The sequence below is a fragment of the Pantherophis guttatus genome, chromosome 11 (assembly GCF_059756535.1).
Source record: "Pantherophis guttatus breed Tessera chromosome 11, ASM5975653v1, whole genome shotgun sequence".
Lineage (NCBI taxonomy): Eukaryota > Metazoa > Chordata > Lepidosauria > Squamata > Colubridae > Pantherophis > Pantherophis guttatus.
Genome location: NC_142073.1, coordinates 2,805,902 through 2,826,166, shown reverse-complemented (window position 1 = coordinate 2,826,166; position 20,265 = coordinate 2,805,902). Strand labels below are relative to the sequence as shown.

At 42.8% G+C, this 20,265-nt stretch overlaps 1 protein-coding gene across 1 annotated transcript in view; it reads left to right on the top strand.

Annotated features, from left to right (window-relative positions):
• Positions 1-1,601: 1,601 nt before the first annotated feature.
• The window catches only part of CRISPLD2 (cysteine rich secretory protein LCCL domain containing 2), a 35,641-nt gene continuing 16,977 nt past the window's right edge, over positions 1,602-20,265 (top strand). The window contains exons 1-6 of the mRNA XM_034426551.3: positions 1,602-1,866; positions 11,661-11,983; positions 15,625-15,743; positions 16,612-16,744; positions 16,911-17,026; positions 19,222-19,322. Coding sequence (XP_034282442.2) covers positions 11,735-11,983; positions 15,625-15,743; positions 16,612-16,744; positions 16,911-17,026; positions 19,222-19,322 — 718 coding nt within the window. The 5' untranslated portion in view covers positions 1,602-1,866; positions 11,661-11,734. The remainder of the gene's footprint in view (positions 1,867-11,660; positions 11,984-15,624; positions 15,744-16,611; positions 16,745-16,910; positions 17,027-19,221; positions 19,323-20,265) is intronic.

The following is a 20,265-nucleotide window of genomic DNA, read 5'->3' as shown; positions in this document are numbered from 1 at the left end:
CTTTCCAAGCTCATTTTGAAATGAACTGAACCCAAAACCTTCAGATGCCAAGAAGCATAGAAAGAGGTCCAACTGTTGACCTACTCAATTTTGTATAACTGGCACTGACTATCAGCAATTGATGTAAATCTCAAGCAGTATGTTTTCTGATCTATCAGCAGAGGCCAAAATTAAAACTCTGACCTTATCCAAGCAAAGATGCTCACTCTATAAATGAAGCAACTCCTATGAAGCAGCAGGATCCTTTCCTCCACATACTCAACTCAAGGTTGCCATCCAATTGAAGGAATCTTAATCGCCCACATGTCCTTAGGGCTACTAAACTGGCACTCCTTCTAAAATCTTTCTTAGCTTTATGGACTGTAATTCAAACCCATCACTTACAAGAAGGCCTTTTTTTCCTAATAGTGTTAGAACTTTAACTAGATTGGCTGGGAAGCTCTTGTGGACGAGAGTTTAACCAGACATAAATTTTCCCATTTATTTTACGAAATGTTTTTGATGTGAGAACTAAAGAATGGAACACTGGACGTCTGACTTGGATGACCTCCATGAGTTTGAGTTTAGAATAGTTCAAAAGAGCTGGCTTTACTCCGACCGCTTCTGAGCCTTGGACCATAACTCTTAAAAGGCAAAGGATAGTTGATCCAGAGTCACTTTCTCAATTCAGGAAAACGAACGTAGGAATTGTTTCATTATTACCTCTTCCGGGTAATTGAAGAACTTCCCATAATGTCCTTCCTTGAATCTTCAGCTCCCTCTTTTTGAACCATTTAATGGACTTCAGTTGAATTGAGCTCTTACGATTTTTCTCCACAATTATTCTTCAGGATGCATCCGCAGACAGAAGAGAAAGGATTTCACCTTGTGTGGAAGAAAGTCCCATCCTTAAATCTGGATTTGGGGAGGGGGGGCAGAGAGAAATTTAGTGTGTAGTGGACTGAAAATAACCTTGAGGGACAGGAGGAATAGCCTAGGCAACGGTTGGATAAGAGAAATCAAGAGTCCAAAACAGGAATGTAATATGAGAAAGCATCTCAGAATTGACCCTTGTTACTATACCTCCATCGTAAAAACAGTTTTAATATTCATGACTTCGGTGTTCAAGTCTGGTCTACCTCAAAGGGCTGACACTCTGACACTCTGGAACTGCCAACAATGGAAGCCACTGAAGAAATCCTTGAATGCAGGACAACCCCCCACTCCAGAAAATCTCCCCACCTCCACCCCCACTTCTTTTTTCCTGCTTTCCCAACAGCACTCCTGCCAATTCCCTGCCAGGTTTGTCAATTACAAGACATTTGCTGTCTTGGCTTGCAACTTGGGAGGAGAAGAAAAGAAAAGCTATGGTGGCAGAAGTAAATAAATTAAGAAATAAAGATTGGATTTGTCTCATCTGCTTGGTCTCTTTGTTTAATCTCTCTCTTTCTCTCTCTCTTTCCCCCTTTCTCCCTCCCTCTCTCTCCCTCCTCTTTCTTTTTCCTCTCTCCCCTTCTCTCTTTCTTTCTCTCACTTTCTTTCTCTCTCTTCTCCCTTCCTCCCTCCCTCTCTCTTTTCTTTATCCTGGCAGACTTTTGGGAGGGGAAGGGAGCGGAAGGGTTAAAGAAACTTCTCTCCAGGCCATCTCGGCATCCTCGACCCCTTTGGCTTGCCTCGAGGGATATCTGATGAAAAAAGGGGTGGGAAGAAAGAGGATTATATAAAGGCGGAAGAGTCGGCGATCTCCTGCAGTCTTCGGCCGGGAGGTTTTTCGCCTGTCGCCCATCTCTTCTCTCCGGCTGACCAGAGTAGCAGACGCGCATTTCTTTCGCCCTGAGCAGAATTCCGAGGATCCGATCAAAGCAAGTTTTTCCTTTCTTTGCAGAGGTGAGCGCACCGTTTGATTCCTCTGGCCGGATGTAGTAGTTCAGTGGAGCTACTTATCTGGAACAAGATTTGCCTTTTCCTAACCTATAAACATGCAAAAGATGAACCTTTGGGGGGGAATGCTTTTAGATTCTTTCTTTCTTTCTTTCTTTCTTTCTTTCTTTCTTTCTTTCTTTCTTTCTTTCTTTCTTTCTTTCTTTCTTTCTTTCTTTCTTCCTTCCTTCCTTCCTTCCTTCCTTCTCTCTCTCTCTCCACTCCTTTCCTTTTCCTTATTTACTTACAAATTTCTTTTCCTTCTCTCCCTCCCTATCCTTTCTTTTCCTTCCTTCCTTCACTCTCTCCCCTTTCTCTCTCTCTCTCTCTCTTTCTTTCTATCTTTCCTTCCTTTCTTTTTCTCTCTCCTCCCTCCTTTCCTTTTCCTTATTTACTTGCCTACTCCTTTTCCTTCTCTCCCTCCCTCCTCATATCCTTCCTTTTCCTCCCTTCCTTCCTTCCTTCCCTCCCTCCCTCCCTCCCTCCCTTACTCTTTCTTTCTTTCTTCCTTTCTTCCTTCCTTTCTCTTTCTCTTAGGAGAGAAAGCAGACAAGGCAAGGTTTGTGGATAGAAGCCACCTGACCAAATTTCACATTTTAAAATCATACCAAAGATTCAGGAGCATACTACTTGCTTTAAAGGAAGATGTCAACAGGATGCAGAACTTCTCTTTCCCCGGGGCAGCAGCTCTATAGCTGAACTGCAGCTTGCTTAATGAGGTCCAGTACAAAGCGAGGCTCTGCATCCACACAACTTCCAGTTCATTTCAGCTTTGCTTCAGGTTCTTTTCATTGGGCTTGGCGGGTGCAAAGCCGATGTGTTTGCTTACTTTCTGATTAGCAGGGCACACCCAGAAAATAGGTGAATTGAGTCAACGGGTGAAGCATCTTTTGTGGACCTATCTTGAGCCAGTCAGAAAGAGTGTGGTGGTTTTATTCACAAGTATCAAGTTAGAACAGAACAAGGACCAGATCTTTGCCTGCTTTGAATGGAGCCATTTTTACCCAGTGGACTGTAGAGCATAATATAGAATTGCCAGTCTTCGTGATCATTTTAATTTCTCCAATCTCCTCCTTTAACTAGGGAAAACACTGCTTGCTTTGTCTCTTCATTGCACCGGCCTAATCCTAGACTAAGGTACTTATTATAGAAAGCCTATTCCATTCAATAGGATTCAAATATGCTCAGTAATTGCAATTTACATCAAATAGTGGTTGGAGTAGTTTATGAGGGGTCCTTGGTGCTCTCTGAGCTTGATTGCTTTCTTGCAGATTTTTCATTACCCAAACTAGGTAACATCAACAGTAAGCCAAAAATATTTTCCTTTATAAGTATTTTATGGTTGGAGAGGATCTGAAGCAAAGGAAAAGTGGAAGAAGGTTGCCCAAGAATTTAAATATTTTAATGGAAAACTGAAGCTACAACCCCAAGTAGATTCCTCCTTGAGTTTGGATTTTTATTTAATTGTTTATTTATTTATTTATTGGTTTGATTTATATGCCGCCCGTTCTCCGGAGACTCAGGGCATCTTACAATGCATTAAGCAATAGCCTTCATACTTTTGTATATACCTGCTTAGTAGGGCTTTCGTCCCCCCCAAGCGGTTTTCTTTTTTTATATACAAAGTCAGCTTATTGCCCCCACAATCCGGGTCCTCATTTTACCTACTTCAAAAGGATGGAAGGCTGAGTCAACCTTGAGCCTGGTGAGATTTGAACTTGCAGTAATTGCAGGCAGCTGGTGTTACTTAACAGTGCTTTAGTTGCTGCGCCACCAAGGCTCAATTGGATGGGTAAAGAACCTGATTTCCTTTGTAAAATCTTCTTCTCTCCCTGATCATCTAAGGGCTAGGGTTAGGGTCAATCAGTTGGTCATTAAAGGAATGTACATTTTGGATCTATGTTGTTTGCTTTGTGTACCAATTTCAAAATTGAGAGCAATTTATCCAACAATTTAGCCCAACGTTAGAAAAAGGGGTCAATGTTATACAACCACTGAAGACAAATCAGCGTTAGTGTTTCATATTTATCAGCCTGTGGAAACTAACAATCTCTTTACGTAGAAGTTTAGAACTCCCAAAATTAATATTTCTCTATCTCTGTCACACACACAAACACAACGTTTTCAGGACAACGTAGACCCAAAATGTACATTGCTTTAATGACAACAGATTGACCTGCTTAGATGAGATTAGAGTCAGGAGAAAGCCTTACAAATGAAATTTGGATGGACAGGTTCTTGTCCATCCAAACTTGCTGCCATCTGCAGTCACTGTGGACAAATCTTCAGAAAAATCTCCTTTTGGCTTTGCCAACTCAGTGGGAATCCTTTGGAAGGCCAACTTCAGGCCGTGTCCTTAAGCACTTTCCCTTCCTCTGCTGGTGAGTCACGAGTAAGGAGCCCATCCTATGTTAGCATGTTCTGTCTCCTCCGCCTGTCTTAACCAAGAATGATGATCACATCTGCTAATAAATCTCTCTGAAATATTTTCTATCCCTCCCATCCAACCCCCAAATGTTGTTTGAGGCTTGTTACCTACTTACTGCCATGGGGGAGGAGCGGGAGAAATAGAGAAGGCCAACCCATGACATTTCCAAGCAAGATTTCCTTTGATTTCCGAATGGAAAAGAGCTTCAACGCTGATTGGCCACTGCAAGGATTTCCCCTTTGTCCTGACCTTCTTGATTAGTTTTCCACTTGGGCTCCATGTTTGGCTCCCCCCACCCGCTTGTCGATTCATGGATTGCTGATCAATCCCAGATGTTAAGAGAGCATCTGTAGCAGGAGCCGGATGGAGGCAAATGCGCTCTCCTGCTTTAAAACAAATACAAAGTTTATGCAGCTGGACTAGATGGCAGCATGTCCCTTCAGAAGGAACTTAAGGTCTATCTTTCCCAATTCCAAATCAAACAAACTTTCATTGGAGTTTTTTTTTTAAAAGAGATCTTTAAATCTGCAAACAATCTGTGCAAAATCAAGAGATCTTTCTGGCCGTAGGTTTTCCAGTACTGTTGAACATGAGATTCCTACCTTGTCTTTGGTTATGGTCACTGTCCATTTGACCTCTTTTTTCTGGGTCTAATGGAGGAAAGTAAGGACTTTCTCTTCATTTCTGAATGTTCTTCCTTGCAGAAGAAAATGGGGGGAAAAATCTGGCAGGGGGCAGAATTACCAGCAAGGGCCCTCACCAAAACAAAACAGGGATTTTGTCAGAAGACCCAACAATTCCATTCACCAATATTGGCCTTGTCTGGGACTCAAGATTAGCGCGCACTGAACCATCTAAATCGTCCCACACGGGAGTAGAAGAATGTCATCTAAGGGGATAAAACAGACAGTCCTATGCATCTGAAGGACTGCCAACAGACTGGAGTAGATTGAGTTGAGGGTGATGGGTTAACCGTCTGATTTGGTACAATCAAATCTCCTGAATTTCTGGATGGTCACGAACTGTCTTGGCAAGAAAGAAAGCAGCACAGCCAAGCTGGGGACGTCATTCTCCTGATGACTGGATTTTGAGATCGTCCTTCCCACTATGTCTGTAATGCTAGAGCCAACCCTGTCTATGATTCAGGGCATTTGACATGATGCAGCAAATAGGGACTCCATTTGGATACATTGGGTGTCTGACCCCGTATTGTGCTACATATTTGGCAAAACAGAAACCCTGCTGGGGCTCAGTGACCCAGAAACTAAGAGCATCTTTGGAATCTCCAGCTTCTCTACAACATACATTCCTGCAAATCTGAGAGCCAACAGCACTCAGTGCCTGCTCTCTTTTATCATGAGATACAAGGCGGTGCTCCAAATCCCAGTTTGAAGCTAGTTAGTGGTGTTATCATAAGCTGCCAAGAGAGCAAGTGGTTCCTTCCATGCCAGGTTGAAATAAGTTGGCAGGCAGATATGTCTGCGTGCTTCTTAAGGCCTCACTCATGAAGTTCAGTGGCAGGAAATTTAGCTTCAATAAATCAAAGTCTTTCTTGACAGAGAGAACTAAGGAGTGTGGCTCAGGAGAAATTTTGCTAGATAAGACCTTTTGCAGTTCTTCAAACCCTATGGTAGTCGTCATCCTCTTTGGAGGTGCCATGGTTTATAAGACTATTCCATCCATCATTACCAATTCAGCAACTGGACATGAGGATGAATATAAGTGTTGGCCAGTCTGTTAAGACCTAGGGCAGTGTATCCCAATCTCAGCAACTTGAAGATGTGTGGACTTCAACTCTGGCTGGCTGGAGAGTTCTGGGAGTTGAAGTCCACATATCTTCAGGTTTTCGAGACTCTTCAACTTCGACTTTGGTGGTTGGAGAATTCTGGGAGTTGAAATCTACATATCTTCAAGTTGCCAAGGTTGAGGAACACTGATCTAGGAGATTGAGCATACTATAAGAAAGGAGTGGAGCTACAGGTCAACAGGGGAGGAATTTGCCTGGACCGAAGGCAAAACGAATCCCATACTTCGGCCCTAACAATGAAAAAGTCCACAGAGTGACCTCAGTTTGATCCTCTGATCCTTTGGACTCTTGGCTATGCCAAGGAATGTGGGCCAGGCTGACGAAGCACCCTTTGCTTGGCAAGTAATCTCACCCTTTCATTTAAATCATCTTGTGGTCAAAACATCTGGTTCTGACCACTGACAGTGACAGGGTCCTGGATGAGAACAAAGCTTGCAGTCATCCTGGCTGACCCCAGTGTTTACAACTCCTCTTCCACTGATTTTTATTAGTGGAGCCCAAATGGCTCCCTTGCTCAACACGACATCTGGTGCATTGTGTAAATTAGCCACTGAGTGCTCATTTGTGGAGAGCAGGTTGTCTTCTGCTTTGACTCGGAATGGTTTCCATTTCAAGGTTGCTTGAAATTGGGCCACCTGGCAGGCATCCGCAGGTGGAAGGAAGCGCATTTCCATTCAGTCAGAGACCTTTCCTTCTCCTGAGTTTGATGCCAAAGAGGGACTGATCCTGCCTCTGGGAAGGGAAAAGAATTAAAATTTGGCTTCCAATTTTCCAAAGGTTTTCTTTTCCAAAGAGTTTCAACTGTTTCTTCCTTAGCAGATCTCCAACAGGTTTAGCCAGCAGTTTCAGTGGGCTGCCTTCAGGATAACACTATCATCACACTGAAGCATTGTGGAAAATTAAGACGATCTCTTCCATCCTTGCATTCGTTCACCAGAGTGGATAGGATCATTGATGGGAAATATCTCTGAACTGGGAAAGAGAGAGGAAAATAATTCTCTGCTGGGGGTTTGCTCCATTAGATACACAGCTGACCTGCCCCTGATATATGGGGGGCTCTGGACCCTCTGGGCTTCTCAGAAATCATGAAGGACTTGATTTCCAAAGGCACATGTACCTTAGAGAGAGAGAAACAGAGAGAGGGGGAGAAAAGAGAGAGAAAGCACAAGAAGGAGAAAGACAGAAAGAGCTAATATATGTTTTGTGTATGTATGCATATAGTGTTTGTGTATGATATGTATGATTTTATACATTGCATATATAGTGTGTGTATGTATGCATGTATGTATGTGTGTGTGTGTGTGTGTGTGTGTGTGTGTGTGTGTGTAGAGTATATGTATAGTGTGTGTACATACATACCAGAGGTGGGTTGCTATCGGTTTGCCCCGGTTTGGGCGAAACAGTAGCAGCGGTAGCGGGAGGCTCCGCCCACCTGCCCGGATGTCATCAAATACGCTCTGCGCATGTGCAGAAATGGTGTGTGCACTCGCGTGCGAACCAGTAGCAAAGATAAGTGAAACCCACCACTGAATCATACATATACATTTACATACACACACACACACACACACATATATATATGTGTGTGTGTGTGTGTGTATACACACACACATATACATTTACATACACACATACACATATATAGTGTGTGCATACGTACGTGCTTGTGCATAGACATATATATATATATTGTGTGTGTGTATGTGTAAACGCTGTAAAAGCAGGACGCTTGTGAGCAGATTAGACTACAGGGCAGCCTTGTGGGTGCCTGGCAGAAGAGCATCTATTTATAAGCCCCCTAACTCTGAAAGTCAGAATTGTTCCCCAAAGTGGGTCAGACTGTCTACCAACGGAGCGGCTTGAGGTTAGCCGCAGCAAATTTGCCTCTTGCTGGGCGGGAGCTGAGTGGGTGGGAAGGGCTGAAGAGATCAAGAGGAGGAGAGTTTACAAGAACAAAAGAGAGGGAGAGGGGGAGGGAGGAGGGAGGGAGGGAGGAAAAAGAGAGAGAGAGAGAGAGAGAGAGAGAAAGAGAGAGAGAGAGAGAGAGAGAGAAAGAGAGAGAGAGAGAGATTTTCTTTTTAAAAACGAGATTAAGACTGTAGTTGCCCCCAAGATTCATCATTTGAGAAACCAGGCTGGATAATTTGGGGGAAGATCAAATGTCAGCTGCCTCGATTTATCTGTACTTTTTGGATTTTGGAGACAATCCATGGGAATCACGCTGAAAGTCGCCACACAGCGTGTAGAAGCCAGGAGGCCCTTGAAGGGAACCAGTTTTAAAGAGGTTTACTCAATGGGGCTTGGAGGGGGGCGGGAGTAATATTCCACCTTCTTTTCTCTCTCTCTCTCTCTCTCTCTCTCTTTTTTAAAAAAAAACTCCTGCTGTTTTAAACGCGTTGCTTAGTACGAAATGTTTCTTGCTAATGTTTGCTTTGAATGTACAAAAATGCCAGCCTTGATCATAGCCAGCCAGCTGGGAAAGGCTCAGATTTAAAACAAAACTATCTTCATATTCAAAATATTCTCAGCCAGCAGAGAGGGAAAGGAAACACCATTTCATTGCTGCACAGTAGAAGTAAGTTGAATTCTCTGTTCAGGAAAGAAGATTCAACAAAAGGATGGGGTGTTTACCACAACATTTATGAGTCTTAGCCAAAATCTAAGTGAAGTTTTCTTACGAACTTGAACAGGGTTTGGGAAGTGCCAACTTTCTCTAAAGTAGGGGTGTCTATCCTTGGTCATGGCTGGTTGGGGAATTCTGGGACTTGAAGTCTTGAAGTCCACAAGTCTTAAAAGTGGCCAAGGTTGGACATTCCTCCTCTAAAGCATTACTGGCTGAGGAATTCTGGGACTTGAGGTCCACAAGTCTTAAAAGTGGCCAAGGTTGAGATTCATGGTTCTAAAAGAAGTCCCTTCCACGAGATCATTCATTGGTTGATCTTCTCTGTTAAACTTGGTTTCTATAATCCTTGGTAGATCTTTCTCCTGGCTTGGACCCAACACAGAGACTAACGCCCTGCTGCAAAGTGTTTCACAGCTGTTTTCTACTCACCTCACTCAACTTGATGGAAAATACAATTTATTTCCCCTTCTTCCCAAGAACGTTCAATGAACTGCACATAAATGCTAGATGGGAGTTAGTTTCTGATGTTCATTGGAAAATGGCCACTGAGAGGAGAATATGAAGGTCTGGTCTTCCAGACCACATTCTCCTGGCATTCTCCTGCATCTTTCTTGACTGATCATGTCTTGATTTAGAAAATATTCCTTTACACCCACATTCCAAGTGACTAACCATGCTTTCATTAAAAGAGGATGAAATTATTCCCAAGACATCTTTTCCAAGTAGGACGTGAAAAGGCTGCAGAGGCATTGATGGCTGGAGGGGGTGGGGGTGGGGGAATGATAGCAGGCAAGGAGTCTTTATAAAAAAAGAAAGAAAGAAACTGAGATGAGGGCCACGTCTATGTGAACAGAGCCCCACCCCTTTGTGTCCACTGAATCTGCTGTAGAGTGATGAAGATCAAGGTACCAAGAGAAGCGGATACTGGTCACTTAGGGTTGAATTTTGGAGTCCTTAGTGCTTGATTCTTGAAGAGCAATGAGTCTGAAAACCCAAACCCAACCAGAAATCTAGACCATATCTCAAAAAAAAAATAATTATTAGCTCAGAGATGCCACCCCCGAAATCTCTAACATCTGGAACTCTGCAGAAGAGGAAGAAAATCTTTGGAGAAATCAGAGATAGTTTTGGATGCTGAATGACTTGGGACTGAAAACTGTAGAGCCCTCATCAAGAATGGAGCTAGGATGAATGCTTTGAAGATGTTTGAGCTAGAACTTCTGTGTTATCTCCACTGATTTTCCATGAGTTCCACCCATTGCACTGGGGACAAATGGAACCTCATCTCCCATCATCTTCAATCAAATGCCAAACATCTGGATGAGCATGAATGGCTAGGAGACCATTTTGCTCTTCCTAGAGGGACAAGATAGGGGAAAATGGGCTGCAACATCACTTTAGCCCAGAAGGCAGAGTTTTCTTTTTTCTTTTCTTTTCTTTTCTTTCCTTTCCTTTCCTTTCCTTTCCTTTCCTTTCCTTTCCTTTCCTTTCCTTTCCTTTCCTTTCCTTTCCTTTCCTTTCCTTTCCTTTCCTTAACAAAGGAGCCTATAAATAAACTTGTGCAGAAAGCTGTGACGCACCCTCTTCGGATGGGACTCTCACCAATTTTGAAATTTCTGGTGACATCTTGCTTATGCAGCCGGAGATCCCCAGGAACTGGCAAAACTTCTGTTCTCCTTTGCTGCCAAAAAGACACAGCTCACAGCTCATAGTTGACCTCTTCTAACTTCTATTTGGAAAGGTCCAAGGTGCCATTAATTAGATTCTGGGGACACGGTAGTATTTATCAAGCTCGTCCTCCAGTGGGTGTCTGCTTGCAAACCAACAAGCTTGAGATTAAGATTATTCAAGATCTTAAACTGAGTATATAGACCTAACTTGTCCTCCTCCTTTTGGGTGCTTCCCAAACATTACCTCAAATCGCTTATCAGAAAGTCCTTTTTACCCAATGTAGGTAAATCCCTTTTGTATCAATTTAAATGCCCCTGTTGAAATTGGGTTGGGTTGTTGCTAACTACTTTTTATCCAGTTTGGGGTATAATTTACCTTAGTTTAGGAAGCTCTGTATTAGACCATTCTGTTCTTTCTTCCCCACTCACCTGTGAAATGTATTATGCTGGTACACGTCTCATTTTTGTTCAAGAAGGAATCTTCTACCTATCTCTTGTCTTACTGGCCCAGAGACATAGAGCAACAGGTTCATCTTCCTGAAATACAGTATTCTAAGAGAAGGTTCTTCAAACTTGGCAACTTTAAGACTTGTGGACTTCAAACTCCAGAATTCCTAGCTGAGGAATTCTAGGAGTTGAAGTCCACAAGTCTTAAAATTAGACCCCCTTGTTCAGTGGTGGGTTGCCCCCAGTTCGGACCAGACACTTCTGCGCATGTGCAGAAGAGCATGTGCGCGGCCCCATTGCGAACTGGTAGTAAAGGTAAGTCCCTGTCCCTGTTCTAAGCTTTTTGTTTGAATGAGTAGAGAACAGGAAACAAACAACTTGAAGGAACACCATTCATAGCAGTGGTGAAATCTCAATTTTTGTTACTATTGGTTCTGTGGGTGTGGCTTGGTGGGCATGGCGGGGGAAGCATACTGCAAAATCCCCATTTCCACCCCACTCCAGGGAAAGGATACTGCAAAATCCCCATTCCCTCCCCACTCCTGGGGGAAGTATATTGCAAAATCTCCATTCCCACCCCACTTTGGGGCCAGCCAGAGGTGGTATTTGCCGGTTCTCCTAACTACTCAAAGTATCTGCTACCAGTTCTCCGAACTGCTCAAAATTTCCGCTACTGGTTCTCCAGAATCTGTCAGAACCTGCTGAATTTCACCCCTGATTCATAAGTTGGAAAGCTTGCTCATTGTTGGACTCAAAATAATATTTCCCCCCATTTTTGTATTATAGGTCTATAGAATACTGCTGAAGTGTTCCCTTGGAAGAGTATTGTTTGCACACCTCTCATTTCCACCAAGCAGAAAATGGCTAAGAGTCTTACCGTTCCTTGGCTCATCACGCCATCCCTCCTCCTCTTCCTAACTCATGGCATCCACTGTTTCTTCTTGCCCAATGCCACCCACTTGGAAAACCTCCTTAATCGATACCAAGATGGGCAACCGCACTCAAGGGCCAAGAGATCAATTTCCAAAAATGACCAAAACGAAATCCTGATGCTTCATAATAAATTGAGAGGGGAAGTCTACCCTTCAGCATCCAACATGGAATACATGGTGAGTTCAAAATTGAGGAATGTGCATCAATCCATAGCCAATCGGTGATATACTGATTCTGTACAGCATTTTGGTAACATTGGATGGAACAAGAAAGAGAAATGCAGATGAAGTTAGCATGCTGTATTGGGGATGAGAGCACCCAAGCTTTAATCATAGATTTTTATTCTTTTCTAATCATTCTATCTATTTGGTTTCAATATCTCTGTTTTTTGTTTAATTTTATTGTAAACTAACAGAACACCTCAACAGCTAACAGTATAATAAATTAGGTGGAAAATAGACAGCAAGACAGCACACAGATGGAGAGCAGATAGATAAATATAGATTGATAGATGATAGATAGACAGACTAGATAGATTAGGTAGAGAGAGAGGAAGGTAGAGAAGTAGATGATAAATAAATAGGTGTGTGTGTGTGAGAAAGAGAGAGAGAGAGCGTGAAGGGAAGGTAGAGAGATAGATGATAGATAGATGATAGATACTGTAGATAGATAGATAGATAGATAGGTAGGTAGGTAGGTAGGTAGGTAGGTAGGTAGGTAGATAGATAGATAGATAGATAGATAGATAGATAGATAGATAGATAGATAGATAGATACAGTGGTGGGATTCAGCCAGTTCGCACCACTTCGGGAGAACCGGTTGTTAAGTTTCTGAGCAGTTTGGCAAACTGGTTGTTGGAAGAAATCATTAGGGCAGAGAACCGGTTGTTAAATCCCACCACTGGATAGATAGATAGATAGATAGATAGATAGATAGATAGATAGATAGATAGATAGATAGATAGATAGATAGATAGATATGGATGGATGGATGGATGGATGGATGGATGGATGGATGATAGACAGACAGACAGACAGACAGACAGATGGACAGTTTCTGGTGAGTAACTCTTTTAGGACAGTCCCATATAGCATTCTGGATCCTTCCATCTGTGAGAAGAAGAGAATTCTCAAGAAGAGGCACTTGTGAATCATGCCATGCCATTCCATCTATCAACGTAGCCTAGAGTTTAACCTTGTTCCACCCTCCTTTGAGGACACTTACTCATCCCAAATTCCAGAGCAAGAAATCTTTCCTCTAAGCCTTTCCTAAAATCCTAAACTCAGATTGTAGTTTCTTGAGTCGTTTCAATAAGAAAGGAACCATCTGTTGGAAGGGTCCAAAAACAGTCCAAAAACAGCCCTTTCTAGGCTTGAACGCTCAACGTTGCTCCTTAGGAAAAGAACCCTAATGTCTATATTTTTTTCACGGTTGCATTCTGGGAGTTGAAGTCCACCCATCTTAAAAGTTGTTGAAGTTGAGAAACATGGCTTCTGCGGTATTATATGTTTCTATTTTTCATTTCTTCATCCTCGTCCAGTTAACCAACCCTGTGAGATGATGCTGACCCCTCTTTCTCAGGCTTCTCTTGTGAGAATTGGGAATGGAAAAATGGCAAACGTACGGAGAACATTTTACTATAAAAAGAGCTCCTTTCTTTACAAATAGCAACTTAAAGATCTAGAGACTGGAAGAGAGAGAGAGAGAGAGAAAATAAATAAATAAATCACACATTTCTAGCTTCAAAATATTCCCAGTCGTTTGCTATTTATCATTCTAGGTTTGTCAGCAAGAGAAGAATGCAGGAATCCTTTCTCAGAAGTTTGTGTGTGTGTTGTTCCTAGTGACTTTTTTTAAAAAAAGAAAAACAAAGATTTTCACATGTTTATGTGACCATGCAAAGGCTTTTGACGGAACATTCTTCTGACGTAGGCCCACTTCTCCAGACGCCAATAAATATGAATTAAAGATGATTTCATGCAAAGCCAACTGTCCATTAAATGTGAGATTGAGCGGGTGTGTATGTGTGTATAAGGAAAGAACAGAATGTTTTCTCTGCCTGTACAAGATACCAGATCCATTCTAAATATAAAGGCAGGATCCCACAGAGCTAAGATTGATTATACCCGCCTGCATTGATATATGGCTTGCTATGAGTCAAACGATTGGATCCAATTATTCTAGTAATTCAAAATCTTAAACAAGGAACTTTATAGCTATCCGAGGGCTGAACCAAAGAAGTGAAGTTGATATTCTAACTTTGGGATGTAGGACCTTAAATGAATTTAGGCCAGTATTCTCAACCTTGGTAACTAGAAGTTGCATGGACTTCAACTCCCAGAATTCCTCACCTAGCATATGTAGAAGCTTTCACTGTAGTAGCAAAAGTACTTTCAGAAGTTGATCGGGGAGGGATTTTTTTTTTTTACAGAAGGAACAAGTTTACTTATTCACAAGGACTCCAGAAAAAAGAATGACCTCACTCTGAATTGGCTTTACAATACAATATTTACAGTAGTGCAAAGCCAATTCAGAGTGATGCCGTTCTTTATTGCAGTCTAATATGTCTTAACATTGGGTTGACGGTTCTTAATCGTTGGGGATTCCTCGATTGTTTTTTTTAATGAGTTACGACATAATCCTTGATGAGCTAGGATTATTGTCCAGGAAGACCCAACTTCCCCACTCAACCTTCTGATACTAGGAAAAGAAGTGAGCAAAAATGTATGTCCTTGTGTTTTGAAAGTCCGTTTGGTGCCTCCATCTCCTGGGACAAGAATTCCAAAACTACCCCTTCTTACAACCCCTGTGTAGGCCGACGGCACCCATTTCCCTCCTGAGCAGCGCTTGTTCCATCTTTTGTAAGACCAGGAACAATCTCGCTGCTTTTAGGAAAGTCAACATGAGTGTGGAGGCCAAATAAATGTATTTTTCTTGGCATTTGTGACCCCTCCAGCTCTGCTCTACAGCCAAGGACTCTTCAGGTTAGTGTCTATTTACTTGTCCCGCCTAGTTAGTTCTTCGTGTTTGGCTTTGCTCGGTAGCCTGACCTCATGTGTGTGGTTTTTCTTTCCTTCTGCTGGAGATCCTACAGAATATAAAAAGAACTCCTAAAGATTTAGCTGAAAAACCAGCTGTACGTAGGCTCTCCTGCGGCTGGTTCATAATCCCCCCTTCATAAAAGTTGTCAGCAATTGGAACAGCATATGAGCCCAATCAACTCACGAATAAATAAAATAAGTGCGTTCATATCTATCTAGCAGAGTTTAGCAATCCCAGCCTGCAGAAAGTTTTAAGTCTTTTCTGTTTCAAAGTGTTGGGGGGATTCGCCACTCCTTTGAAGGCTGTAAGCCCCAAGAACTGCTCTTTGCAGAAAATTGGCTAATTATAGCCCCCATATTTCCAGTCTGAATTTCAGCTAATTTAAAGAATGTGCGAGAAAAATCTTTCACTGTCATGCTCTGGATAAGAAAAGCCATGTTGACTTCAAAGTCTGCCAAGAAACAAGTCAACAACTTTGATCCAGCAAGGCCTGTTTCAAATTTAACACCCTGCTAAACACGGAGTTGCACGTTTTATTACTAATTTTATGTACATGTGGGAGCAATGTTTCTCAACCTTGGCAACTTTAAAATGTGCAGGCGTCAACTCTCAGAATTCCCCAGGGAACTCTAAGATGTGGAAACTTCAACTCCCCAAATCCCTCAGTGTGCATAGTCTGACTGGAGAATTCTGGGAGTTGAAGTCCACACATCTGAGATGTTGACGTTAGATAGGTTGACCTACTAGTGTTTTTCCTCCTATTGTCTTCTTTAGAGATGGGACGAAGAACTGGAGAGATCAGCTGAATCTTGGGCTCACCAATGCATCTGGGATCATGGACCTGCCAGCCTCCTCCCATCCATCGGCCAGAATTTGGCTGTTCACTGGGGAAGGTAAGCCTGCAGGCTCCAGCAAGCTACAAATCTTGAGATGGTATGTGTATGTTTGACCAGTGGAATGTACTTGACATAATCCTGGTTGAACATTTCAGCCTGCCCTGCTGTAATCATAAGAATGTATGCTTTCTTTTATGCAGTCGTGTGTTTTTGCTAGTTCCTAATGGGAAGAACTGGCTGGCAACCTGGTTTTAGCTGAATGTTTGGCTTGGTTTCAGTACCTGTTTTCAGCCCATTTTTATGACTTCCACATTCATCTTGATGTTGAAACACAAACAATGCATCTGGGTATGCACCTTCACACATACACACATACTCATTTATACAGAAGCTTATGTGTTTGTAGCAGGGGTGGGCTTCAAAAATTTTAGCAAGGGGTTCTCTGCCCAGTTTCTGAGTGGGCCTGGTCATGGTGGGTGTGGCTTAGTCGGCCTCCTGCACCATGACAGTGGAGGTGTTTTGCCCTCCCCGGGCTCTGGAGGCTTTCCTCGAGCCACCAGGAGAGCAAAAACAGCCTCCCCAGGCTCCAGAGAATCTCTGGAGGCCAGAAACGGGCCCATTTCCCAAACTTCTTTAGACCTGTTTTTCGCCCTCCTCAAGCCTCTGCATGCGCCCTGCACTTACCTGCATCCAAAATGGGCCACATGGGGACTCCTGGGAGGGGAGGGGAGGGGTGGGCTGGGCCAGCCAGGAGTGGAATTTGGGGGTTCTCCGAACTGCACAGAATCTAACTAGAGGTTCTCCCAAACCCCTACGAACCCCGAGCAGCCCACCCCTGGTTTATAGCTGGCTAGGCACCCTGGGCAAAGAGCTGGTTGATGGTCTTCTTTGTTACACTAGAACCTCTTCCCATTTTTTACCTTAGGTATCGTTCTCCGAGTTTCCACGTCCAGTCTTGGTACGACGAAGTAAAAGATTACACCTACCCATATCCCCACGAATGCAACCCTTGGTGTCCCGACAGATGTACAGGACCCATGTGTACACATTACACACAGGTAAGGCCTGCAGCGGCTGAAATGGAGTCTTAGAACTGATGGCTTTCCTCTCCTACCTCAAGCTTGCCACTCAGGCGGGCAGAGCTATGAAAATATGTTGAAGCGCAAGACGAATTGAGCCCGGGTAATTTCTTTCAACCGATTTGCTTCTTGTGTTTCTTTCCAGGTGGTCTGGGCTACAACCAACAAAATCGGCTGCGCCATTAATGTCTGCAAGAGGATGGACGTGTGGGGAGAAGTGTGGGAAAATGCGGTGTATTTGGTCTGCAACTATTCCCCCAAGTAAGGCTACAGGGTGGGGAGACAGGAGAACAGTCTCTGTGGCTTTGCGTTGAAAGTGTAGCCAAATAATGAGATAGATAAGATAACCTTTTTTTTTTTTAATTTGATTTATATGCCGCCCTTCTCCGGAGACTCAGGGCGGCTTACAATGCGTTAAGCAATAGCCTTCATTCTTTTGTATATATTTATACAAAGTCAGCTTATTGCCCCCACAAACTGGGTCCTCATTTCACCTACCTTAGAAAGGATGGAAGGCTGAGTCAACCTTGAGCCTTGGAGAGATTCGAACCAGCAGAAATTGCAGGCAGCTGTGTTAATAACAGGGTGCATTAAACCACTGTACCATCAAGGCTCTATATTGTCATTTTCTTTTACTGGGAGGACACTGGCACCCATTACAAGTGAAATTCTGTTGCCTGCTCTCAATAGAATAGAATTCTTTATTGGCCAAGTGTGATCAGACACACAGAGGAATTTGTCTTTGGTGCATATATTCTCAGTGTACATAAGGAGAATAAAATACATTCATCAAGAATAAAAAGATACAACACTTAGTGATAGTCAAGGCTACTAATAAGCTATCAAATCGTACTAGGAAACAAATAAAAACAATATAAATTAAAAGATACAAGCAACATGGTTATAGTTATAAGTGGGAAGAGATAGATACTAGTAAGGAAGAGAAGAATAATAGTAATACAGTCTTAGTAAATTATTTGACAATGTTGAGGGAATTATTTGTTTAGCAGAGTGATAGCGTTTGGGAAAAAACTGTCCTTGTGTCTAGTTGTTCTGATGTGCAGTGCTCTATAGCCTCGTTTTGAGGGTAGAAGTTGAAACAAATTTATGTCCAGGATGCGAGGGGTCTGTAAATATTTTCACAGCCCTCTTTTTGACTCCTGCAGTATACAGGTCCTCAATGGAAGGCAGATTGGTAGCCATGGTTTTTTCTGCAGTTCTAATTTCTTTCAAAAGAAGGTATATATCTACCCATACAGTACTGCACTCTAACCACCACCACCTCTAACCACTGCACCACCTCGGCTATATGGAACAAAACTGTGACTAAATCTGGATGTTGTGCTTTGGATACCACAAAGCCTCCTTCCAGAAGGTAATAAGAAAAACTGGTCATGAAGAAGATGTCTGGTGAGTCAACATTTCCCAAGACCTCTTCTTGATGCACCCAGCACAACTGTTGCGTACCAAAATATGGAAACCCAAGCCAAGATTCCATGGTGCGGCTTAACATGGTAGCTTAAGATATTCACATGACTCGTTAAGACATTAGTTAGGTTCCCACGACACATTGCACCACAAACCCTTTTTAGCCTGGCTTCACGTGTTGGATGACCACAACCTTAAAGTTTAGATCATGGGATGTGCCCAAAATATTAGAATATCAGGACTGGTTGGAGAAATTCCAACACGACAAAGCATATTTCTAGGTTCTTTGGATTTAAAATTTTAGCCAGCTGATTTTAAGTTTTGCTTAACCACTGGTATTTTTGAATGCTTGTATCAAAATGGTTGCTTTTCCTGGTTGAGATGTTTGGACAACAGACGGGTCCCTGATGGGTCAGGGACAAAGTTCCTTTCAATCTTGAAAAGACAGATGAAGTGTCGAGTGACTTCTGCCCATTAAAGATGAGAGCTTAGCATGAGGCAAGCACTACGTGAAGCTAATGTTCCCAGATGCTGCCAAAGTTTCTCAGTCATACACAAGAGCTAATATTTATTCATCTCTTGGAAGACACCTGGGAGTCACTCTCAACTGGAAGAAGTCATTGACCAGAAAAGAACTTTGAGCATTCAGATGGGTGTCCTATACCCACCCAAAGGGATTTGGGAGAAAGAAATCGGCGCGGCCTTGAATAATGGTTTTGGGGAACTGGTGTGAAGGCTAATGCCTGGTTGGTTTTGAGGCATAACTTTGGTGCTTTCATCTGCCAAAGTTCTCATCAGAATGCCCCTGACCTATACTTTTGAGGCAGAATGTTCCCATATTAACAGTAATCTATCAAAGCATAGCTACAGTGTGAACGTTATATATTTTTTTTCATGGATCAGAGGTCTTGAGAACATAACAAGTCAGGCACCAGGCCTAAAACAGTCCCCAGAGATGATTTTGTAGGCTGCGAGCCTAACACAGGATGAAAGAAGATAACAAGGAACGTTCTGTGTTAATTTTTCAGAGGCAACTGGATTGGAGAAGCCCCCTATAAAAATGGCAGATCCTGTTCTGAATGCCCACCTAGCTATGGAGGAGGGTGTCAGGCTAACCTCTGTCATAAAGGTATGTGATCTAGTGGGCAAACATTGATCCTGGTGCTCAGTGGCTAAGATGCTGAGCTTGTTGATCAGAAAGGTCGGCAGTTCAAATCTCTAGTGCCGCGTAACGGAGTGAGCTCCCATTATTTGTCCCAGCTTCTGCCAACCTAGCAGTCCGAAAGCACATAAAAATGCCAGTAGAAAAATAGGGACCACTTCGATGGGAAGGTAACAGTGTTCTGTGCGCCTTTGGCATTTAGCCATGCTGGCCACATGACCACGGAGATGTCTTCGGACAGTGTTGGCTCTTTGGCTTTGAAACGGAGATGAGCACTGCCCCCGAGAGTCAGGAACGATTAGCACATATGTGTGAGGGGAACCTTTACCTTTGTTCTGCTTGTTTTGAGTTGGGTTGCAACCTTGCATGGGTGCATCTTGTGTTGTGATGATGCAATGCTTGTTGAGTCATTCTGAGTAAATGGTTGGATTCGGTGGACATCCCTAGCTGTATAGATGGGCCACCTGAAGAAGGTTTGCATCACAGGAGGACAGAAGAGGAAACTCCTTCTCTGGAGCTTTCCAGACTAAGATATGGGCATCTAAGTTGATTGCAAATTAATAGAAATATAGATCTCACAGCAAACACCAGGAGTAGCATTTTCTGCTTCTTCCAGCAATCAAGGCAGCCCAATGCGAATTCCTGAAATTCCCAAGAAATTATACAGCAGGCTGAAAGTAGGGTAGAAAGTAGAGTCTGGAGCCTCTTTTGCAGAAGAAAAGAAGAAAGTTGTTGAGATAGGAAAGGAACAATTTGCTCCAGTATAAATTTGGGTGGCATATTCTATTAGAAAGCCATTTCATCTCTTCCTAGCTAAGATTCATGTTAGCTTAATGTAAACCTCCTGCTCAAATGCTGATCAAGATAGATCTACCATGCTAATTCTCCACAATACGTTCAGTTTTTAGAG